General features: G+C 41.3%; 1 protein-coding gene across 1 annotated transcript in view; it reads right to left on the reverse strand.

Moving 5' to 3' along the window:
* Positions 1-25,758, reverse strand: part of mphosph8 (M-phase phosphoprotein 8) — a 68,694-nt gene that overhangs the window by 29,437 nt on the left and 13,499 nt on the right. The window contains exons 2-5 of the mRNA XM_072263079.1: positions 19,850-19,996; positions 17,508-18,533; positions 8,398-8,503; positions 917-1,156 (exon numbers count right to left, since the gene is read on the reverse strand). Of these exons, the coding sequence (XP_072119180.1) occupies positions 917-1,156; positions 8,398-8,503; positions 17,508-18,533; positions 19,850-19,996 (1,519 nt within the window). The remainder of the gene's footprint in view (positions 1-916; positions 1,157-8,397; positions 8,504-17,507; positions 18,534-19,849; positions 19,997-25,758) is intronic.

Consider the following 25,758-nt stretch of genomic DNA (forward strand, 5'->3'; position numbering starts at 1 on the left):
TGAAAATAATTAAGAGGAAACAAATAAACAAGTAAATTTCAATCACTATGTAGCATTTCAATCACTGAAGACTTACAACCAAAGTACGTACCACTAATGCTAATAAAGTATTTGTTTATAGTCAGAGGGATTCTGCAAAATTAAGATACATAATATCACATTTGCTACATGCTTAATAATATACAGCTACCTGAAAAAAGTTCAGACAAGCTTTGGAAGTAATTCCTAGTTTAAACAAATCTTCTTTACTCACAATGGCCTACAAGAGCAGAATTCATTTTTTTAAAAACAAAACTTAACAACCAAGTAGGATTTATAACTTAGTGAATGGAACGGGGTACCGTTGTTCTATTGGTCTACTTTGTCCGATTCCTGGGTAGGGCCAGGAATCATTTTTTTAAATAATGCAAAAAATAACAAGATAATTCTTTCCCCAGATAATGAGCCCCTACAATATTTGCAAGCTGGCATTTCTCATGCCTTCAAGAGAAAGATGCAGTAGATCTTGACTGGAAAAGAAAGATATCAATTGCTTTGAAACATTCTACTGCCTCTTTCTCTTGGTCTTCTTGTCTCTCTGGGAGTACACAAAGGGCTGGCATAAAATGTTCAGCCTTCCATAGTGAGTAAAAACATACACCAAAAGCACAAAACTTGATCTCCAGGTTCAAGGCAATGACAGTGCACCTAAGCAACAACTATAATTATAATTTTCAATTTGTCACTTCTACTAAGTGAATTAAGGAAAAGCTTGCTGTTGGAATTTTGATGCCAAATTCATCCTTATGTTGTTAAAAATATATGCTACTTTAAAATTTGTCAAAAATAATGAATGAAAAGATTGTTACCTTACCCATTACACAAAATAATGTCGCAAATGGAAAATTTACTCTACTTAAATAAAGTTAAATTTTACCTGCATTCTCTTCATTATGAGGAATGGTATCAATATTTTTATGGGTTTCTTCAAGTGCCATTTGCAGTCGTGGTTCATTCTCTTTTTTCTTATCTTTTTGTAGCTGATTCTCTTTATTTTGATTCTCCTCAAATTTAGGATAATGGGAAACAGGATCCTTATCTTTCCTATCCTCAGAATCAGTGACATCAGCAAAGGGAATGAGAAACTTGTCAAAAAGGCCCTTCATCTCTCGATTATCTATATTATAAATAAAAGAAAGACATTATCTATATCACAAACAAAAGACATAAAGTATCTACTTCAGAGTTATTTACACAATAGTAGACAAATATAGGATTTCCGATATTGGTTTCTCAATAGAGGGAATCAAACAATCTTTAGAAACTTTTTTTTCTAAAAGCAGTAACTGTATACGGATGGCAGCTCGATATTGGACACATGACAATGTTTGGGGCATTACTGCTGGAAATTTATCCACAATTTCCAGAGCGTAATGGTTTTCTTCATGAAGTTTTCTTTTCCCTCAGACTGCAGTAATATTGTGGTTAAATCACTAGAGGTCTAGACTACAAGTTCAAGGAAAAGTGTTCAAATTCCACCATGGCAGTTCAACTAATTAAATTAAAACCTTAATAAAACTCAACGTGAAACCATCAAAGTTGCTATAAAATCTACCCTCTAGAATTCCAGCTCTATTACACCAGGTTCGTACCAAGCACAATTAATCAAAATATCTGCTAGATAACAATTCACATTGTAACAAATAATTGGATCAATTGTCCTACAGAACACTTCTCCAGCAGTCAACAACCTAACTAGTTCCCCCCAAAACCGAAGCAGTCAAGACCAAATACTTATTGGCCAGTGCTGTCTTATCAGCAGCTCATGATACATTTTGGGACAGCTGCTGAATTACTGAGACTATTATTTTAGAATACTCATGGAGGATTGTGTCATGTTGGAGATACCAAATCAAAATTCTTAAAAGTCCCCTCATCACCTACCCACCTCCCCTGCTTCTCTTTTCCAACACCTATCCAGAAATCACTCCTGGTAATGGTCCATTTTAATTAGTAAACAAATGACAAAATGTAGATCTGATTGTGTCAGTACTTTGATAATTGTTAAATTATCATAATAATAGGGTTGTTGTGGTGGGAGATTTTAATTTCCCAAATATTGATTGGCATCTCCCTAGAGCAAGGGATTTAGATGGGGTGGAGTTTGTTAGTTGTGTTCAGCAAGGTTTCTTGACACAATATGTAGATAAGCCTACAAGAGGAGAGGCTGTACTTGATCTGGTATTGGGAAATGAACCTGCTCAGGTGTCAGATCTCTCAGTGGGAGAGCATTTTGGAGATAGTGATCTCCTTTACCACAGCATTGGAGAGGGATATGAACAGACAAGTTAGGGAAATGTTTAATTGGAGTAAGGGGAAATATGAGGCTATCAGGCAGGAACTTGGAAGCATGAATTGGAAACAGATGTTCTCAGGGAAATGTAGGGAAGAAATGTGGCAAATGTTCAGGGGATATTTGGGTGGGGTTGTGCGTAGATAAGTTCCAATGAGACAGGGAAATGATGTTAGGGTACAGGAACAGTGGTGTACAAAGGCTGTTGTAAATCTAGTCAAGAAAAGAAGAGCTTATAAAAGGTTTAAAAAAAAACAAAAAAAAACAGGTAACGATAGAGATCTAGAAGATTATAAGGCTAGCAGGAAGGAGCTTAAGAAAGAAATTAGGAGAGCCAGAAGGGGCCATAAGAAGGCCTTGGCAGACAGGATTAAAGAAAATCCCAAGGCATTCTACAAGTATGTGAAGAGCAAGGAGGATAAGGCATAACAGAATAGGACCAATCAAGTATGACAGTGGAAAAGTGTGTCTGGAACCAGAGGAGATAGCAGAGGTTATTTAATGAGTACTTTGCTTCAGAATTCACTACAGAAAAGGATTTTGGCGATTGTAGGGATGACTTACAGCGAACTGAAAAGCTTGAGCATGTAGATATTAAGAAAGAGGATGTGCTGGTAGGTCAAATATGATGGCAGAATACAGCATTAATCAGAGGGATGAGAGGGATCTTGGGGTCTGAGTCCATAGGGCACTCAAAGCTGCTACGCAGGTTGATTCTGTGGTTAAGAAAGCATACGGTGCATTGGCCTTCATCAATTATGGGATTGAGTTTAGGAGCTGAGAGGAAATGTTGCAGCTATATAAGACCATGGTCTGACCCTACTTGGAGTATTGTGCTCAGTTCTGGTTGCCTCACTACAGGAAGGATGTGGAAACCATAGAAAGAGTGCAGAGGAGATTTACAAGGACGTTGCCTGGATTGGGGAGCATGCCTTATGAGAATAGGTTGAGTGAGCTCGGCCTTTTCTCCTTGGAGCGACAGAGGATGAGAGATATCCTGATAGAGGTGTACAAGATATTGAGAGGCACTGATTGTGTGGATAGTCAGAGGCTTTTTCCCAGGACTGAAATGCTTAACACGAGAGGACACAGTTTTATGGTGCTTGGAAGTAGGTACAGAAGAGATGTCAGGGGTAAGTTGTTGTTGTTTTGTTTTGTTTTTTTATACACAGAGAGTGGTCAGTGTGTGGAATGGGCTGGCGGTAGCGGCAGTGATGGTGGTAACGATAGGGTCTTTTAAGAGACTCCTAGATGGATACATGGAGCTTAGAAAAATAGGCAGCTGTGGGTAAGCCTAGGTAGCTCTAAGGTAAGGACATGTGCAGTACAGCTTTGTGGGCCGAGGGGCCTGTATTGTGCTGTAGGTTTTCTGTGTTTCTATTGTCACATGTAGCAAGATATAGTGCAAAGCTTTTGTTTCCATGCTATCCCAATAGATCACATTGAGGTAGTACAAAAATACAATATTAAAAAGCAGAATGCAGAACATAGTACTAGTTATAAAATATGTGCAGCGCAGGTAGACAAATAAAGAGTAAGGGGCCATGACAAGGTAGACTGAGAGATCAAGCATTCATCTTTATCTACAACAGGCCTGGTCAAGAATCCTATGCCTCCTGTTCTTAGAGATGACAGAAATGACCGAGGCAGGTGGGTCCTTGATTGTGTTAACTGCTTTCCTGAGGCAGCAGACAGTCAATGAGGGGGTAATGGATTTTCGTGATGAACTGGCTGAGTTACAACTCTTTACAATTGTAGTCTTGGGCAAAATAATTAACATACCACGCTGCGAGCAATCTGTGATGATTTCTATAGTGCAACTATAAAATTGATGACTGTCACTGGGGACATGCAGTATTTCCATAGCTTTCTGAAGTAGTACAGGTGCGATTTTCTGGCCAGAGCGACCACATGGCTGGATCTAAACAGACTATCAATGATATTTACTCACAGGAATTTGAGATCCCCAACCATCTTTACCTTGACACCACTGATACAAAAGGAACACTACCCCACTCCCTGAAGTCAAAGACCAACTGTTTTGAGGTTTTTGTCTTGACGCCATGCCACAAGGACTACCATTTTATTCTGTACTCCATTTCATTGTGTTAAGCCCACTTTGGTAATATCATCTACAAACATGTAAATATTTGCCACAAAGTTATTAGCACATGGGCAGTGCGTAGCATGTGTTGCTACCTCTCCTTACTAAATTGCAGTCTGTTGGTCAGAATATTAAGGATCCAGAGGGGAGTGCTGAGTCATGCCTAGTCAGAATAATACAGCATAGGCCCTGTAGCCTAACTGGTCTTAGGCAGCCACAGCATCCTCCCTGGTTGTCTCAGATGCCGACGTTTAGCCCATAACCATATAAACCTTTCCCCTCCATGTACCTATCCAAATGCTTCTTAAATGTTGCAGTTGTACCCACTTTCACCACTTTTTCTGGCAGCTCTTTCCAGGTACTTACAACTCTTTGTATAAAGAAATTTTTCTCATGTCTCAGTAACAAATTAAAAACATTAGGTATGCAGGGTTAGGAGGTGTGTTGTATCTGTGTGATGTGGGAGCAGGTGGACCCCATTGTGGTTCCCAGTGACCACAACTGCAGCACGTGTTGGCTGCTTGAGGAATTCAGACTCAAAGTAGATGACCTGGAATCTGAGCTTCAAATAGAGCAATGAATCAGGGAGGGAAGATTTACTTGAAAACTATGTTTCAGGAGGCAATCGCACCCACTAGATAAACTACTTCAGATTTGGTTTTTGACCAGGGACAAGAAAGCGTAACTGTGAATGAAGCAGGTAGGGGAATCCAAAAGGTAGTACTGGAGGAACCTCGGCGTTTAAGCTTATCCAACAGGTCTGAGATTGTTGAACCCTGTGAGGAGAATAGTGGGGGCTGTAGGAAAGATGAGCAACTAAACCATAGCATTGTGGGCCAGGGAGCCATTCAAGAGGGACAGAAGTGAAATGTAACTGCAGGCATTAGCCTCCCCAGCATTGAGGACATCTTCACAAGGTGATGTTGCATTAATCATTAAGGACACCATCTTACTACTACCATCAAGGTGGTGGTACAGGTGCCTGAAGACACACACTCAACACTTCAGGAATAGCTTCTTCCCCTCTACCATTAGATTTCTGAATGGACATTGAACCTATGTACACTACTTCATTATCTTTTTGCACTAATTTAATTTTTTATTGTAAATTATTGGGCTTTTATTTCTTATTGTAATTTATAGGATTTTTAATTACTTTGTATTGCAATGTACTGCTACTGCAAAACAACAAATTTCATGACATATGCCAGTGATATTAAACCTGACTCTGATTAATTGGCGATAGAAGAGTTAGGGAATAGACACAATTCTCTATTGCACGGATTGAGACTCCCAAAATCTATGCTGTCTGCCCAGTACCCAGGTTCAGGATATCCTATGTGACCTACAAATGAATTTGGAGTGAAAGGGGAAAATCCCTGTTGTCCATATGGGTACCAGCAACAAAGGAAGAACAAAGAAAGAGATTTTACTGAGGGAATTAGAGTTACTAGGGACTAAATGAAAACTGCAGAATCACAAAGGTAATACTATCTGGATCCGCAAATTGAGACAGGGTAAATGAGATCAGAACTAAATGGATGGCTCAGTGATTGGTGTGAGAGAAATGGGTTTGAATTTGTGGGACATAGGCACCCATGTTGTCTGATAAGTCAAAGACAGCGTAAAAGCAAAAGAGTATACAATGTGGTAAAATATAACTGGGAAGCTAGAGGATTGGTATGCATTTAAAAATCTACAGAAAGTAACTAAAAAGCAATAGAGAGAAAAGAAGGATTGTGAATATAAGCTAGCCAGTAATATCAAGCAGGATACCAAACTTCCAAATAGTAAAAGAGGCATTAGGAGATAGCAGACTACTGAAAAAGTATGCTGGACAGGGGACGAACAAACTCAGTAAGTGTTTTGTGTCAATCTTCACTGTGGAAGACACGAAGAGTATGCCATAAATTAGAGTGTGTCAGGGAGCAGAGGTAAGTGTAGTCACCATTACTCAGGTGTTCAGCAAGCTGAAAGGTCTGAGAGTGAATAAGTCACCTCCTCAGATGGATTACACCCCAGAGTTTTGAAAGAGGCTGGAAGCTTTAGTGGTGATTTTTCAAGGGTCACTTGATTCTGCAGTGGCTGTGGAGGACTGGACAATTGGAGGAAATTATAGGCCAGTTAGCTTCACTTCATTGGTTGGCAAAAAGTTAGATGTTATTAAGGATGAGGTTTTAGTGTACTTGAAGAGATGTAATAAATTAGGCCAAAGTCAGCATGGTTTCCTTAAAGAGAAATATTGCCTGACTAATCTGTTAGAATTCTTTGAAGAAATAACAGGCAGGATAGACAAAAGAGTCAATTGATGTTGTTTACTTGGATTTTTAGGCACCACACGAGGCTGTTAAACAAGATAAGAGCTCATGGTATTACAGGAAAGATTCTAGCGTGGATAGAAAATTGGCCAACTGGCAGAAGGAAAAGGGTGGGAATAAAGGCAGTCTTTTCTAGTTGGCCGCCAGTGACTAATGGTGATACACAGGGGTTGGAATTGGGACTGCTTCTTTTCAAGTTACATGCCAATGATTTGGATACTGGAATTCATAGCCTTGTCACCAAGTTTTCAGACAAAGATAGGCAGAGTGGCATGTTGTGTCGAGGGAATCGGAAGTCTGCGAAGGACTTGGACAGATTAGACGAATGGGGAAAAGAAAAGCAAATGGAATAGTGTATGGTCATGCACTGTGGTAGAAGAAATAAAGGCATAGTCTAGTCCATCTCTCTAACTGATCAAGATCACTTTGTAATTGATTGTAACTTGCTTCACGATCAGCAAAATCCCCAAATTTAATATCACCAATAAACTCACATCTAACTCACTTACGTAGATAATGAATAACAGATCCCAGCGATCCCTGGGGCACTCCACTAGCCACAGGCCTCAGTCACAGAATTTACCTTTAACCATCACTTTCTGCTTCCCATCATTGAGCCAATTCTGAATCAATCTTGCTAGCTTTCCCTGAATCCCATACAACCTAACTGTCCAGATCAGCCGGCCATTCAGAACCTCATTAAAGCCCTTACTAAAGTCCATAAAGGTAATATCCACTGCCCTACCTCCACCTAACGCCTTCCAGTAAGTCCAAATGATTTGTCAGATATGACCTCCATGCAGAAAAACATGCTGACTATTCAAGATCGGGCCTCGACTATCCAAGTGAGGGGAGATAACGTTCCTCAGAATTCCCTCCAGTAACTTACCCACAACCAAGTCAGACTCACCAGCAAAATGTTCCCTTGGCCTGTCCTTACTACCCTTCTGCTCAGTGAAAATGGAAATGCTGAAGCCAATTAAAACAACAATGTAATATTAATACAAACAAGAGGAATTCTGCAGATGCTGGAAATTCAGCAACACACATCAAGGTTGCTGGTTTCAAATCTCTTACTAACTCTTACTTCAGTTAGTCCTGACGAAGGGTCTCAGCCTGAAACGTCGACTGTACCTCTTCCTAGAGATGCTGCCTGGCCTGCTGCGTTCACCAGCAACTTTGATGTGTGTTGAATGTAATATTAATTAAGAAATTTGAAAGAGAAAAATCTTACTCCACTTACTTGTAAAATTCAAGACTCAAAGGAATGTTATTTCTGGCCAATAGATAGTACTATATTTCCCAGAGCCTGCCATTGCCAAAACACTTAAGAGTTTGTTGTTTTACACTAACTTTTAAAAGATGTAACATCAGCATTCCCATTAAATTACAGGAGTTCCGTCATAGTGCCATCAACCTATTATGTTTATCCCATGTTTCCCTTTCCACTAATGTTGCCTTTTCTTTTCTTTTTTAATACATTTCTTCTTTTAAATGTTGACATAATGTTTACTCCTATCCAGTAAGTTCTATTGAAAAGTTACTCTTTAAGAAAGAATAGGAAAGTAATATTCTAGGGTGAATAATCGTGTGTTGAATGTGGAAACCAGTGATAAAAAGGAATGTAGTTTACAAAGACTTACTGTGGTCTACATTTTGCTCCTTTCGCCCTTTGTCTGTATCCTGCCTCTTATCCGATATCTCTTTGGGTCTTTCACCTTTCTTTGTCAACTTCTCCCGGGAATAGGGCTGGAAACACAAACAGCATTTTTAGCCAGATCACCCTTCAGCCAAAATTATATGAACTTGAAACTAAAAATTATGCTGCACATATTAAATATTTACATAGAGTCATAAAAAAGTACAGCACAGAAACAAGCCCTTTGGCCCATCAATTCCATGCCAAACCATTTAAACTGCTTACTCCCATCAATCTACACAAGACCATAGCCCTCCGTACCCCTGTCATCTATGGTATATTTGGTATAAACAAGATTCAGAATATCAAAAACCAATAAATAATGTGTAAAAAGAAAAGCACTTATTGATTGGGTTTCATGTTCAATATATATGCATGTATGAAGTTCACATGTGAAGTTCCTCAAGACTGGAAGGTGGCTAATGTCATTTCATTGTTTAAGGATACCAAGGTCAAACCAGGGAACTACAGGCCAGTCAGCCTGATATCAGTGGTAGTCAAATTACTGGATGGAATTCTGAAGCATAGGATCTACCAGCATTTTGGGTATGCAAGGTCTGATTAGGAGGATTTAAGTCAAAATTCAAGTAAATTTATTATCGAAGTACCTATACGTCACCATATTCTACCTTGAAACTAATTTTCTTTTAGACATTTATAGGAAAATAAGAAATACAATGGAACTTACTATACAATAACACTGACAATGTACAAAAGACAAATCATGCAAATAATAAAGTAAACAAATGAGAACATGAGTGCAGCGTCCACTTATGTCAAAGTAACTTACAGCATATTAGATTAGATTCAACTTTATTGTCATTGTGCCAAGTACAGATACAAAGCCAATGAAATGCAGTTAGCATCTAATCAGAAATGCAAATAGTGTTATTTACAAAATAACTGCCAATAAAAAGTGCTACAGCACACAAACATAGAAGTACTGAGACAGTACAATATGGATGCAATACTGCTTAGTGCTGTGATGTGAAGTTCAGCAGGATCACAGCCTCAGGGAAGAAGCTCTTTCTGTGCCTGCTGGTGCAGCAGCAGAGGCTACTGTAGTGCCTACCGGATGGGAGAAGAGTAAAAAGTCCATGGTTAGGGTGAGATGCATCCTTGATAATGCTTTTCACCCTGCGCAGGCAGCGCTTATAGTATGTTCTCAATGGTGGGCAACTGGGTGCCGATAATCTGCTGGGCAGTTTTCACCACACACTGGAGGGCTCTGCGGTCTGATACGGGACAAATGCCATTCCACACTGAGATGCAGTTGGTGAGTATGCTCTCAATTGTACAGCGGTAAAAGTCCGTCAGTATCCTGGGACAGAGGTGAGCTTTCTTGATGCTCCGTAGGAAATAAAGGCGCTGTTGTGCCTTTTTGGTCAGGATGGAGGAGTTCAGGGACCAGGTGAGATCCTCGGAAATGTGAACACCAAGGAATTTGAAGCTTGATATACGCTCCACTACAGCTCCATTGAGGTAGATAGGGACGTGAGTGTGGCTCCTAGCATGCCTGAAGTCCACAATTATCTCTTTGGTCTTCTGGGTGTTAAGGGCCAGATTGTTGTCGGCAAACCACGCAGCCAGGTGCTGGACCTCGTCCCCGTAGGCCATCTCGTCATCCCCTCTGATCAGGCCAACCACCGTGGTGTCATCTGGGAACTTGATTATGGAGTTAGAACCATGTACAGGAACACAGTCATAGGTGAAAAGGAAGTACAGAAGAGGGCACAGCACACACCTTGAGGCATGCTGGTGTTCAGGGTGAGAGTGGAGAAGTTGTCTAACTTAACTGACTGGGGTCTGTTAGTCAGAAAGTCCAAGGTCTAATTGCAGAGGGATGAGCTGATACCAAGCTGGCGAAGTTTGGTGATGAGCTTGGAGGGGATCACAGTATTGAATGCTGAACTAAAGTCAATGAACAGCATTCTGACGTAAGAGTTGGGGCTATCCAGGTGGGTCAGGTCAAAGTGAAGTGCCGATAGATGGCGTCCTCTGTTGACCTGTCGGTGTGATAGGTAAATTGATGGGGGTCCAGGGTAGTGGGCAGACAGGATTTCAGATGTGATAGAACCAGTCTCTCAAAGCACTTTGCAATAATGGGGGTGCGTGCAACTGGGCAGAAGTCATTCAGGCCCATGGCAGTGGAATGCTTCGGCACTGCCACGATGATGGCGATCTTGAAGCTTGTGGGGACAACTGCCTGGGCCAGAGGCAGATTGAAAATGTCCATGAAGACCCCGGCCAACTGCCCTACACAGACTCTGAACACATGGCCAGGTATTCCATCCGGACCAATTGCCTTCCGTACATTCACCCTGCTCAGGGTGGCGCAAACATCAGAGGTGGAAAGTGAGAGAGGCAGTTCACCAGGCGGGAGATCTGCTTTGAGGGTGACCTCCTTGTTTTCTCAGTCAAAGCGAGCGTAGAAGTAATTGAGCTCATCAGGGAGGGAAGCAGAGCTAGAAGGGGGCACAGTACTAGGAGGTTTGAAGTCTATAATGACCTGTATGCCATGCCACATGCACCGGGGGTCCGAGGAGTTGAAATGCTCCTCGATTCTCTGTTTGTTTATGTGCTTAGCCTGAGAGATTCCCCTCCTCAGGTTGGCCCTGGCTGAGCTGTAAGCCTCCTGGTCTCCAGACCTAAAGGCTGAATCTCAGGCTTTGAGCAGGAGGCAAACTTCTCTGTTCATCCATGGTTTCTGACTGGGGAAAACTTTTATTTGTTTTTGTGATGTCACTCTATCTACACACTTGTTGATGTGCTCAAGGACAGAGTTGGTATATAAGTCAATGTTAATCTGAGAGTCTGTGGTGGTATAGGCAGCAAACACGCTCCAGTCTGTGTGCTGGTATAGGTGCTGAAGAGCAGAGTCAGCACCCTCCAGCCAGATCTTAACAGTCTTCATTGTGGGTTTCACACGTTTAATGACCGGGCTATACTTGGGAAGCAAAAGCAATGAAAGATGGTCGGACTGTCCCAGGTGAGGGAGGGTAACTGAGTCATCATAGCTTTGTGGAAAGTTGTGCTTTACCTACAGTTGCAAGAAAAGGTTCGTGAATCCTTTGCAATTACCTGGTTTTCTGCATTAATTACTCATAACATATGGTTTGATCTTCATCTAGATCACAATAATAGATAAACACAATCTGCCTAAACTAATAAACAATTGTACTTTTCAAGTCTTCATTGAACATGTTGTTTAACCATTCACAGTCCAGGCTGGAAAAAGTTGTGAGTCCTTGCATCTAATAACTGGTAGAACATCCTTTAGCAGCAATAACCTCCACCAAATGTAGCTGCTGATCAGACTTGCACAATGACGAGGAGGGATTTTGGACCATCCCTCCATACAAAACTGTTTCAGTTCATCAATATTTCTGGGGTACCTGACTCCAAGTAGCTTTTGCATGAACAGTCCTCTTCAGGTCATGCCACAGCAACTCAATTTGATTAAGCTCTGGACTCTGTCTTGGCCATTCCAAAACATGAATTTTCTTCTTTTTAAACCATTCTGTTGTTGATTTACTCTTGCGTTTCAGATCATTGTCTTGTTGCATCATCCAACTTCTATTAAGTTTCAGGTGATGGACCACTGCATTGACATTCTCCTGTAAAATGTCTTGATACAATTTTGAATTCACTGTTCCCTCAATGATTGCAAGCTGTCCAGACCCTGAGGCAACAAAGCAGCCCCAAACTAGGATGCTCCTTCCACCATGCTTCAGTTAGGATGAGCTTTTGGTGTTGGTATGAAGTGCCCTTTTTCTTCCAAACAGAACAGCGTGCATTTCTGCCAAAAAGCTCAACTTCTGTCTCATCTATCCACAAAATATTGTCCCAGAAGCATTGTGGAACATCCAGGTAGTGTTTTGCGAACTTAAGACGTAGGCAATTTTTGTTTTTTGGAGCGCAGTGGTTTCCTCCATGGTGTCCTTCCATGAACACCATTCTTGTTCAGTGTTTCTCTTACAGTGGACACATGAACAGAGACTTTAGCAAGTTCTATTGAATTCTGCAGGTCTTTTGCTGTTACCCTTGGGGTCTTTTTCACCTCCTTCAGCATTGCACATTGCGCTCTTAGTGTAATCTTTGCAGGATGCCCACTCTTAGGGAGAGTAGCAAGAGTACTGTATCTCTTCCATTTGTAGACAATTTCTCTTACTGTTGGCTGACGAACACTCAGGAATTTAGAAATGCTTTTGTAGCTTTTTCCAGCTTCATACATGTCTACAATTCTTCCTCTGAAAGTTGTTTTGATTGAGGCAAGATGCACATAAACAGATCTTTCTTGAGAAGACCAGGCCTATGTCAGTAACCTGACTTTGTCTGTGATTGATTTTACACATACACACACCTATAGTGGCATGCAAAAATTTGGGCACCCAGGTCAAAATTTCTGTTACTGCAAATAGCTAAGCGAGTAAAGGATGACCTCATTTCCAAAAGGCATAGAGTTAAAGATGACACATTACTTTAATATTTTAAGCAAGATTATTTCTTTATTTCCATCTTTTACAGTTTCAAAATAACAAAAAAGGAAAAGGGCCCGAAGCAAAGTTTGGGCACCCTGCATGATCAGTGCTTAGTAACACCCTCTTTGGCAAGTATCACAGCTTGTAAACACTTTCTGAGTCAAAATGCATCAGGAAACAAGTCCTGTGGACTGATGAAGTTAAAATAGAACTTTCTGGCTGCAATGAGCAAAGGTATGTTTGGAGAAAAAAGGGTGCAGAATTTCATGAAAAGAACACCTCTCCAACTGTCAAGCACGGGGGTGGATCAATCATGCTTTGGGTTTGTGTTGCAGCCAGTGGCACGGGGAATATTTCACTGGTAGAGGGAAGAATGAATTCAATTAAATACCAGCAAATTCTGGAAGCAAACATCACACCATCTGTAAAAAAAAACTGAAGATGAAAAGAGGATGGCTTCTACAACAGGATAATGACCCTAAGCACACCTCAAATTCCACAATCGACTACCTCAAGAGGTGCAAGCTGAAGGTTTTGCCATGGCCCTCACAGTCCCCCGACCTAAACATCATCAAAAATCTGTGGATAGACCTCAAAAGAATACTGCATGCAAGACAGCCCAAGAATCTCATAGAACTAGAAGCCTTTTGCAAGGAAGAATGGGCGAAAATCCCCCAAACAAGAATTGAAAGACTCTTAGCTGGCTACTGAAAGCGCTTACAAGCTGTGATACTTCCAAAGGGGGTGTTACTAAGTACTGACCATGCAGGGTGCCCAAACTTTTGCTTCGGGCCCTTTTCCTTTTTTGTTATTTTGAAACTGTAAAAGATGGAAATAAAAAAGTAATCTTGCTTAAAATATGAAAGAAATGTGTCATCTTTAACTTTGTGCCTTTTGGAAATCAGGTAATCTTTTACTCAAACAACAGGAATTCTGCAGATGCTGGAAATTCAAGCAACACACATCAAAGTTGCTGGTAAACGCAGCAGGCCAGGCAGCATCTCTAGGAAGAGGTACAGTCGACGTTTCAGGCCGAGACCCTTCGTCAGGACAGTCCTGACGAAGGGTCTCGGCCTGAAACGTCGACTGTACCTCTTCCTAGAGATGCTGCCTGGCCTGCTGCGTTCACCAGCAACTTTGATGTGTGTTGCCTTAATCTTTTACTCGTTTACCTATTCACAGTAACAGAAATTTTGACCAGGGGTGCGTGTGTGTGCGCGCGTGTGCGTACACACTCCCCTCTACAACCCACACCTCCAATCTCATCTCATTGATCGGAACACCTGACTCCAAGTAGCTTTTGCTGAAGGCATTACCCCAGAGGTTCACATACTTTTTTTAAACCTAGACTGTGATTGTTTAAATGGTGTACTCAGTATTGACAAAAATAAGTGCAATTGTTTGTGTGTTATTAGTTTCGGCAGATTGTATTTGTCTCTTATTGTGATTTGGATGATGATCAGACCACGATTTATGAGTAATTAATGCAGAAAACCATAGAAACTACAGCACAGAAACAGGCCCTTTGGCCCTTCTTGGCTGTGCCGAACCATTTTCTGCCTAGTCCCACTGACCTGCACACGGACCGTATCCCTCCATACACCTCCCATCCATGTATCTGTCCAATTTATTCTTAAATTGGAAAAAAGAACCCGCATTTACCACCTCGTCTGGCAGCTCATTCCATACTCCCACCACTCTCTGTGTGAAGAAGCCCCCCCAATGTTCCCTTTAAACTTTTCCCCCCTCACCCTTAACCCATGTCCTCTGGTTTTTTTCTCCCCTTGCCTCAGTGGAAAAAGCCCGCTTGCATTCACTCTATCTATACCCATCATAATTTTATATACCTCTATCAAATCTCCCCTCATTCTTCTACGCTCCAGGGAATAAAGTCCTAACCTGTTCAACCTTTCTCTGTAACTGAGTTTCTCAAGTCCCAGCAACATCCTTGTAAACCTTCTCTGCACTCTTTCAACCTTATTTATATCCTTCCTGTAATTTGCTGACCAAAACTGAACACAATACTCCAGATTCGGCCTCACCAATGCCTTATACAACCTCAGGTAAAACCAGGTAATTGCAAATGGTTCACAAGCTTTTTCTTGCAATTGTATATTTGAGTTTCTTTTTGAACTAACAAAAAAGGTAGACGAGGATAGGGGAGTGGATTTTGTCTATTTAGAATGGCTCGCAACAGCCTACCTCACACAGCAGTCTGGTCTAGAGCATTTCAATACAGATTGTGTGAGGTGATGCATTTTGGAAAGTCAAATCACCAAAAGATTTGTACTATGAACTGTAGGGCACTGGGGAGTGTAACAGAACAGAGGAACAAGCGCATAGGAATACAAGTGCATAGTTTATTGAAACCGACGGAAAACTGAGGTGTTTAGCACATTGGGTTTCATCATCAGTCAGTGCACTGAGTACAAGAGTTGGATTATGTTACACACTTGGAAATTGTGTACAATTTTGGTCACCCTATTATAGAAAAGATTGGGATAAGCAGAAAAAAAGCAGAAAAGATTTACAAAAATTTGCATGCTCGCCCCATTTTCCCACCGCCATAAAATGATAGAGTTCCTCTTGTCCTCACCTACCACCCACAAGCCTCTGCATCCAACACATCACTCTCCGCAACTTCTGCCATCTTCAGAGGGATCCTACCACCAAACATTTCTTTACTTACTTCCTCCCCCCTCTCTGCTTTCTGTGATTCCCTTGTCCATTTGTCACTCCCCACTAATCTCCCTTCCAGCACTTAAGTAAGTGGCAGAAGTGCAACAACTGCCCATTCACCTCCTCCATTCAGGTCCACAAACAGTCGTTCCAGGTGAGGCAATACATCACCTGCAAATCTGCTGGGATCATCTATTGTGTCTGGTGCTCCTGATGCGGCCTCCTTTATGTTGGTGAGACCCACCACTGAGCACCTCCATCCACCTGCCAAAAGCAGATTGCCAGTGGCCAAATATTTTAATTCTCATTCCAACATATCAGTTCAGACCTCCTCTTGTGCCATGGTAAGATGAGGCCACCCTCAGGGTGGAGGAGCAACACCTTACATTCTGTCTGGTTAGCCTCCAACCTGATGACATGAATAGAGGTTTCTCCTTCCAGTAAAAACAATTTTCCTCCCCCTCCCCTCTTCCTCCATTTGCTACTCTGGCCTCTTACCTCTTCTTTCCTGCATATCACCTCCCTTTGGGTCCCCCCGGCTTCCCCTTTCTCCTATGGTTCACTCTCCTCTCCTATCAGATTTCTTCCTCTCCAGCCCTTTACTGTTCCTACCCAACTGGCTTCACCTTCATCTCCTAGCTATCCTCCTTCCCCTCCCCCAGCTTTTTATTCTGACATCTTCCCCCTTCCTTTCCAGTGTGATGAAGGGTCGAACCGAAGCATCAACTGACTATTCATTTCCATCAATACTGCCTGACCTGCTGAGTTCCTCCAGCATTTGTGTGTGTTGATTCACAAAGATTTTGCTAGAACTAGACAGCCTGAGTTACAAGAAGTTGGCCAAGTATTAGTGTATAGAAAACCAGCAGGTGATCTTATACAGGTATATAAAATTAGGAAGGGCAGTGTTAGGGAGAATGCACTCAGTCTTTTCCCCTGGAGCTGAGGAATTGAGAAATATTTAAAATTATGAGAAGTATCGATAAGGTGGAGAGTAACAGTCTTTTCTCCATGGTAGGGGAATCCAAGATGCAAATTGTTGTTATATATTCAATGAGCTTCCAGAGAAAAAGTATTTGAGGCAGGTAAAATAGTAGTAATTTCAGAAGCACTTGAGGGGGCAATGCTTAGAAGGATAGGGGCTGAACATAAGAAACTGGGGCGAGCTACATGGGTACTGTAGTGTGAAATGGTTGGGCTAAGGGGCCTTTATCCATCCTGTATTGCTCAATAACTATCTACTACACCTAAAAATTTCACATTCCTATCCATATTTATTGTTCATTCTTCACTCTGCAGTGTGTTCCCTTTGTTGCAGACTGCTCTAGAGCAGGAAGATAAATTTAGGCTGTTATGTTAGTTTACCAACATGAAATGGAAGACAGCAACCAATATTTGAACCAAATACAAATTTTTAAATACTCAAAATATAAACCTCAATGAAAGTGAGCACTGACACCTCAGACTGATTGCATTTACTCTACGGAGTCATGCCAATTTGAATACCATGTTACTGTCTATGACAGTGAACATTTGTTGCAGTTTTTATTTAAACATTTAATATACACAGAATTGATACAGCTTAAAACATCCTCAAGTACATTTAATACTGGAAGACAAAAATATAGCTGCAGTAACTCTTGCAGGAATTTTATTCCTCGCCATCTTACTTTTACTGCACTGTACATGCAGAAGCTGTAATGCCTAACTCCGCACACAAGGCCATATGTGAATCTGTGGACCATCCCACATTCAAATATTTGTGCATTTTGAAATACAGAGCTCAGAATTCAAAACCTATAGGAGTCACTACGTTGGAAAGTGAATGCGCAACTTCAGTTTATTTCTGCTCATAAAACATCCAACTTATAAAACTTAACAGTATAAATCTTACCTGGGTTGTTGTTTTAACTATTTCCAGCTTCTCAGTATTTACTGCTAAGCAGATTGATTTATCAGCCTTCACATTTTCTCTATTAACATCACAATCCAGTCGTAATTTGTCAAACAGACTAGGCTCAGTGAACATGGGTGGCTGTCCTGAAGTTGTTACATTTGATTCAGAACCATGAATTACCTTCTCAGTCCCAGAGCGTGAAGTATCAATCACATTTTGTACTTTACTCAATTTTTTAACCAGTTTCACAGAATCAGATTTAGGTGTGGTACTGTTTTCCCCTTCTATTGACTTTCTGCTTTTGGATTCTTGCTGAAATTTTGGAACCTTAATTTCAGTTCCTCCCGATTTTAAAGATGATAAATTTTCTTTACGTTTCTCATGACTTTTGTTTTTCTGGGCATGACTGCTATTCTTTTTCTGTATATTTTTCTTTTCCAGATAATCTTTATTCTGATTTTTATTCTGTTTTGGTAACTTTATTTCTTGCTTGGTATTAGTCACTTTGTCCATTTTCTTCTTTTTTCTCTTTAAATTAAGTTCAAAGTCATCTTCTTCTGAACTTTCTAAAGATCTGTTAGATACTATAGGAGTGTCTGGTAGGTCCTGCTCCTTCAATTGTTCTAACGTTGTATTCACAGAATCCAATTTTTCCTGATCTTTGCATTTATCATGGGTTAATGGTGTTTCTAATAAGTCAGGTTGTGGGGCTGGTTCCAATAAAAAATTGCTTGCCTCACCGTGTTTTTTCTTCTGTTTCTTCAAATCACCTGAATTTCTTTTCTTCACTTTATCATCATCTGAGAGATCTTTCAAATTTTCCACCGAGGTGTCTCCTAGATCACCACTACTTGATCTGCTAGATCTGAATTTTTTCCCCATTTTGGGACTGTCCTGTTTTACGTCCAATTCAGTTTTAGACCTCTTCTTTTTCTTTTTGGTCTTTGGTGAAGAGATTTCTTTTGCTGTGTCATAATCATCGGTAGATTCATCTTCAAAAATATCTTTGTCCAAGGTGAGCTTCTGAAATAATAAAAACAGGCAGAAAGAGCACATGATAAAAACAAAATAGTTTTGTTAAAAGCTTCAAAGTTCTTTAAGCATTTCAGCTAAAAATTTGATCTTAATAAGTGAAATTTCTTTCATTCCAATTTCCTTTATATTACTATTCAATTGATTTGTTATTTATCGTCCTTCCTTTCAATGTCAGTATTTAGTGGGTCTTGAGTTTAGAATCTGAAATTTATCAAGAGATTTCATTATACACAATTGGACTGACAATTTAACTTCTCAAAATTTGTTTTAGGTAAATTAAGGATTCACCATAAAAATGTAACTGGTTTGTGAGATCAGAGATAAATATTGCAGCCTGACAGGCAAATTATAAACACTTAAAACATGTAACCACTTTCAATTAATTCAAAAATTATTAAAGTTTAATTTTTCATAGAATCTATTTTTTTAGTTGAATGAATGGACTTAAAAATTGCTGATAAAACTCAGCAGGTCAAGCAACATCTGCTGAGGAGGAGGGAAAGAACTGTCAATATTTCAGATTGAGATGCTGCATCAGGATTGAGAATGGAGAGGAGAGTGATGGGACAGCAGATAGCAGTGTGAAAGCAGACAAGGAAAAAATAAATAAATAAATCGGACAGACTTCTTGACTTTTCCTAAAGTGACCCAAAATGTGCAAAAATGAAAAAATTTCAGCTTAAAAAAAATGGCATTTAGGGTATTTTTACTGCTGTCAAATGTCAAAACGGGTCAAATTTGACCTGAACAGTATGTAAGGGCTAGGGAGGTAGAGATTGCAGGGTGATAAGCATGGACACAAATTCTACAAGTGTTGAGCCTAAACAAAATAAGGAAGATAATAACGAGCACCACACATCAAAGTTGCTGGTGAACGCAGCAGGCCAGGTAGCATCTCTAGGAAGAGGTACAGTCGATGTTTCAGGCCGAGACCCTCCTTCAGAACTAACTGAAGGAAGAGTTAGTAAGAGATTTGAAAGTGGGAGGGGGAGGGGGAGATCCAAAATGATAGGAGAAGACAGGAGGGGGAGGGATGGAGCCAAGAGCTGGACAGGTGATTGGCAAAAGGGATATGAGAGGATCATGGGACAGGAGGTCCGGGGAGAAAGACGGCGGGGGGGGGGGGGGGGGGACCCAGAGGATGGGCAAGGGGTATAGTCAGAGGGAGAAAAAGGAGAGAGAGAGGAAGAATGTGTGTATATAAATAAATAACGGATGGGGTACGAGGGGGAGGTGGGGCATTAGCGGAAGTTAGAGAAGTCATAAATCCACATAACATGTAATGCAACCATGCAAAATCTCACCTGATTGTCTCTTGCAGGTGATTTTTCTGCTGCTTTCCGTTTGAAAACTTGAAGCACTTCTGTGCAGTCCTCCAAATGAGCCTCTGGCTCCCAAGTATCATCTTCAGAACTGTAGCCTTTCCAGTGAACTCTGTAGAAAACCTGACCCTGGTATTAGAATTAAATCATTTTTACACAGGATCTGTCAAAACCATGCAGATAATACATGTTCCCCTTAAAACTTTTCACCTTTCACCCTTAACCCCTAACCTCTGGTTGTAGTCCCACCCAACCCTTGCCTATCCTCTGATTCCCCCCCCCCCCACTTTTCTTTCTCCCTGGGCCTCCTGTCCCATGATCCTCATCCCTTTTGTCAATCAACTGTCCAGCTCTTGGCTCCATCCCTCCCCCTCCCATCTTCTCTTATCATTTCAGATCTCCCCCTCCCCCTCTCAAATCTCTTACTGTCTCTTCTTTCAGTTAGTCCTGATGAAGGGTCTTGGCCCAAAACGTCGACTGTACCTCTTCCTAGAGATGCTGCCTGGCCTGCTGCGTTCACCAGCAACTTTTATGTGTGTTGCTAGAAATTCCAGCATCTGCAGATTTCCTCGTGTCTCAGAGGAAAAAGCCTGCTTACATTAACCCTGTCTATACCCCTCAATTTTATACATCTCTATTAAATATCCTCTCAATCTTCTACATTCAAAGGAATACAGTCCTAAACCTAAAGCCCAGACCCAGCAAAATCCTTGTAAATTTTCTCTGTACTCTTTCATTCGTTTACATCTTTTCTGATGACCAAAACTGCACATAATACTCCAAATCCAGCCTCACCAATGTCTTATACAACTTCAACATAACATCCCATCTCCAGTACTCAATACTTTGATCTATGAAGACCAATGTGCTAAAAGCTTTCTTTATGACCCCATCTACCTGTAACGCCACTTTCAACAAATTATGAACCTATATTCCCAGATCCCTTTGTTCTACCACACTCCTCAGTGCCGTACTCTGGTTGGTCCTTCCAAAGTGCAATACCTCACATTACATTCCATCTGCCATTTTTCAGTCCATTTTTTCCAGCTGATGCAGATCCCTCTGCAAGCCACCACAGCCTTCCTCACTATCCACTGCACTCCAATCTTGGTACCATCTGCAAATTTGTTGATCCAGTTGACCATACTATCATCCAAATCATTGTTATACATGACAAACAATAAACGACCCAGCACCAATCCCTGTGACACACCACTAGTCACAGGCCTCCAGTCAGAGAGGCAACCATCTACTACCGTTCTCTGGCTTCTCCCACAAAGCCAGTGTCTAATTCAATTTACTACTTCATCTTGAATGCCAAGTGAAATAACCTTTTCGATTAACCTCCCATGCAGGACCTTGTCAAGTGCCTCGTTGAGGTCCAAGTGGACCTACTTATTGCCTTACCTTCATTTACTTTCCTGGTAACTTCCTCAAAAAACTCTAAGATTGGTTAGACACAACCACCCACACACAAAGCCATGCTGACGATCCTTAATCAGTCCATTTCTATCCAAATTGCATATCCGGTACCTTAGAATACCTTCCAATAATCTTCCTGCAACTGATGTCAGACTGACTGACCTATAATTTCCCAGTTTATGTTCAGAGCCTTTTTTTAAAAAAAAGCATTAGAACAACATTGGCTATCTTCCAATTCTCTGGTACCTCTCCTGTCGCTAAAGATGATTTAAATATCTCTGCTACTGTCAGATACAAGATGTATTCAAGTTCAGTTTACTGTCATTCAACTGTACACATGTACAGCCAAACAAAACATTCTTCCAGACCAAGATGCACACAGTACATATAACATAATGCACACTAAGTAATATTACAATTATTAATAAGGCACGTTTACAACACAAGTTAAAAATTAAACCTTATAACACTACTGGCACTTCAGACGTGATGAGACCTGATGGTGGCAGGAAGTTCAGTAGTCTCATAGCCAGGGAGTAGAAGTTATTTCCCATCCTAACACTCTGGAACCTCCTTCCTGATGGTAGGGAGTCAAAGAGATTGTTGGATGGATGGGAGAGACCATCAACAATGCTCAAGGTTCTGTGTATGCAGCGCACTTGATAAATATCTCTGGTGAGAAGGGAGACCCCGATGCTCCCCTCAGCAGTCCTTGCAATCCCTTATTTATTTCACTTAAGGATGAGGCATAGAATAGATCCTTCCAGCTCTTTGAGCTTTGTCGCCAATAACCCACTGATTTAACCCTAGTCAAATCACCGATCAATTTACAATGACTAATTACCTAGTAACCGTTAAGCCTTTGAACTGAGGGAGGAAACCTGAGAACCTGGAAGAAACCCACAAGTTCACAGGTTGTTGGAAGAATCTCAGGTGATGATGAGGGGGCATACAGGAGTGAGATATGCCAACTAGTGGAATGTGTCGCAGCAACAACCTGGCACTCAACATCAGTAAGATGAAAGAGCTGATTGTGGACTTCAGGAAGGGTGAGACAAAGGAACACATACCAATCCTCATAGAGGGATCAGAAGTAGAGAGAGTGAGCAGTTTCAAGTTCCTGGGTGTCAAGATCTCTGAGGATCTAACCTGGTCCCAACATATCGGTGTAGTTATAAAGAAGGCAAGACAGCAGTTATACTTCAATAGGAGTTTGAAGAGATTTGGCATGTCAACAAATACACTTAAAAACTTCTACAGATGCACCATGGAGAGCTGTCTAAAAGTCGAATCTGAATAAAACTCGGGAGACCAACTTCTTATAGTTACAACAGTTTATTGCGCACCCTCCTGCAGGAGTTTGAGACCCAGTTGTCAGAGGGAAGGCACGCAAGTACTACCACCATCCGACAAGTGGGCCCGTTCCCTCAGGTTACAGCCATATATTTATACCTAGTAAGCCCCATACATTACTGTTGCAAGATGTTATTTGAACTGGTACGCCCACCACGTCTGTTGGTGCAAAACTTAGCTACAGATAAGGGAGTCTGCTTGATCAAGGCTTAATTACAGATGGATGTGCTGTCCAGTCCTTATCAGTTATTCCCATTGCTAGGCCCTGACTTAATTACAGATGGATGTTCATTCCTGTCCTTATCAGTGAGTTCTCCTTCCCCTACTCAAACGAGGATACAATGTACAATGTTATCAAACTCTCAATGTCTCTCTGCATGCCGAGGAGAACTGGTAACAAGCCTGCCTTAGCTAACTGCTGATGACAGAGTTTACTTCAGTTCAAAAATTCCTATTCAGTCCCAATTATTCTTTTAGCCAGAGGTTACATAGGTTCAAAATGATTTTTTTTTAAAAAAAATCCCCAATTCCTCAGAGCATTCTGACAGGCTGCATCACTGTCTGGTATGGGGGGGGGGGGGGGCGCTACTGCACAGGACCAAAAGAGGCTGCAGAGGGTTTTAAATCTGGTCAGCTCCATCCTTGGGCACTAGCCTACTGTTACATACCTCATGGATATCTTGTGACTGTCTTACGAGGATGATGTAATGGTCATGGAGGTCACATGATGTAATTTTCCAGCCGATGTGAGGTCACGTGATGATCTGTTCTCACCAGGTATATAAGTGTAGACCCCTGGGGTGACGCAGTTAGTTTTCAGTTAGAACGTTAGCCAGATACTCCGCTCTGCAGCGTATTTTGCTTTATGACGTGGTTTAATCAATCGCTGCTAAGTTTGTTGATGTATATTTTCAGTAGCATTGGAGAGCGAAGACAGGAACCTGAAGGAGTCATTACATGGTTGAAACGATCGACCATTATTGAATTCTTTCAAGAAAGAGTGATCTGCACGAGGTAGCCTCTGCTAGAAGTGGCAGAAAAGGCTGTGCAGGATCTAGTACCTAGACGGAAAGGTCAGTGCCTTTAAACCCTTTTATTTCTGTCATCGTGAATCCTGCGGACAAGGCAGGATCCGGCTGGGACTGGCGTGACATTGTGTCTTCGAGGAATTCTTTACTTCAGGAAAGTCTCTCCTAATTGACTGTATCAATCTCTTGGACTTTCAAATTTACCATTCTGAGAACCATGTTTGAATTTACCGCTTTAAGAACTGTTTTCGCATTTATCGCTTTAAGAACTAGTACTGAGTGGCAGTTTGTTAAATGGCCGCATAGCAGTTAACTTCTGGTTAAGATTTTCGTTTGTTTTTTTTTATATTGAGCAGAGTTTAATAAATATTTGATTGTTTTTATAAAACCTGACTCAATTCTATGTTCATTGTTGCCGGTCACGTGACAGTACAAAGTACCCAGGAAATCTTCAGGGAGCAGTGTCTCAGAAAGGCAGCGTCCATTATTAAGGACCTCCAGCACCCAGGGCATGTCCTTTTCTCACTGTTACCATCAGGTAGGAGGTACAGAACCCTGAAGGCACACACTCAGTGATTCAGGAACAGCTTCTTCCCCTTTGCCATCCGATTCCTAAATGGATATTGAACCCTTGGACACTACCTCACTTTTTTTAATATACAGTATTTCTATTTTTTGTGCATTTTTTAATCTATTCAATATACATATACTGTAATTGATTTACTTATTATTATATTTATTTCTCTTCTATATTATGTATTGCATTGAACTGCTGCTAAGTTAACAAATCTCACGTCACATGCCAGTGATAATGAACCAGATTCTGAGTTGATACAAAATCCTTACAGGTGACATCGAAATTGAACTCTGAACTCCAATGCCCAAGCTGTAAAAGCGTCAGACTAACTGCTAACCTACCATTGCTTCACATTCCTATACCAAATGGTGATGTAGCTAGTCAGGACACGCTTGATGGTGCTCCTGTAAAAATTGATAAGAATTCAATTTCCTCGGGAAGTGTAGACGTTGTTGTGCTTTCTTGACCAAAGAGGTGGTTTTGAGGAACCTGGTGATATTGTCCATTACATGCGCATCCAGAAACACTGCTCCTAACTCTCCCTATTGAAGAGCCATTTATGTGCAGTGAGGAGTGTACAAGCTTGCACATTCCTAAAATCCACAGTTATCTCTTTGGTTTTGTCCTCATTGAGACTCAAGTTATTGTGCTCGCACCATTCTACCAACCGCTCGACTTCCTCTCTGGACACCATCTCATCATTGTTGCCGATGAAGCCAACCACTGTTGTGTCAACAGCGAATCTGATGATCTAGCAATACAGTCATGCATCAGTGTGAACAGCAGCAGGCTGAGCATGCAGTCCTGACAGTGACAGTTCTTAGCGTGGAGCTAGAGATGTTTCTGCCAACTGACTGACTGTGGCCTTTCCGTCAAGAAGTCTAAGATCCAGTTATAAGAGAGAGGTGTTTACACCAAACATTAACCATCTACCCACCAGCTTTTGAGCGATGATCAGAATAAATGCTGAGCTGAAGTCAATAAACAGTACCCTGGCATACAAGGTACCATTTTCCAGGTGCGACAGGACGAATTAGAGTGCAGAGGCCATGGCATCATCAGAGGACTGAATTGAGCAGTAAGTGAACCGATAAGGGTCTAGTGTAGCAGGAAGATGGGATTTGATGCAATCCCTCTGTACCTCGACTGTACCTCTTCCTAGAGATGCTGCCTGACCTGCTGCGTTCACCAGCAACTTTGATGTGTGTTGCTTGAATTTCCAGCATCTGCAGAATTCCTCGTGTTTGCATCTACTCACCTTACGCATGCCCTTCATGATTTTATATACCTCCAGAAGATAATCTCTCAGCCTCCTATACCCCAATCTATCCAGTATCTCCTTATAACTCAGGCTGCTTCAGCCTTGCTGATCTTCATTGGTGCTGCTCTGTCTATGACACTACCCAGGTAGGTGAAGGCTTTCACCTCCTCAAATGGACTTCCCTCAAGAATGACTGGATCACTGGAAGTTGACTTGATCTTGATCTTTAAACTAAAAGTGTAGCTATGGG

This window comes from Mobula birostris, chromosome 7, assembly GCF_030028105.1.
Source record: "Mobula birostris isolate sMobBir1 chromosome 7, sMobBir1.hap1, whole genome shotgun sequence".
In the NCBI taxonomy this organism is placed as follows: domain Eukaryota; kingdom Metazoa; phylum Chordata; class Chondrichthyes; order Myliobatiformes; family Myliobatidae; genus Mobula; species Mobula birostris.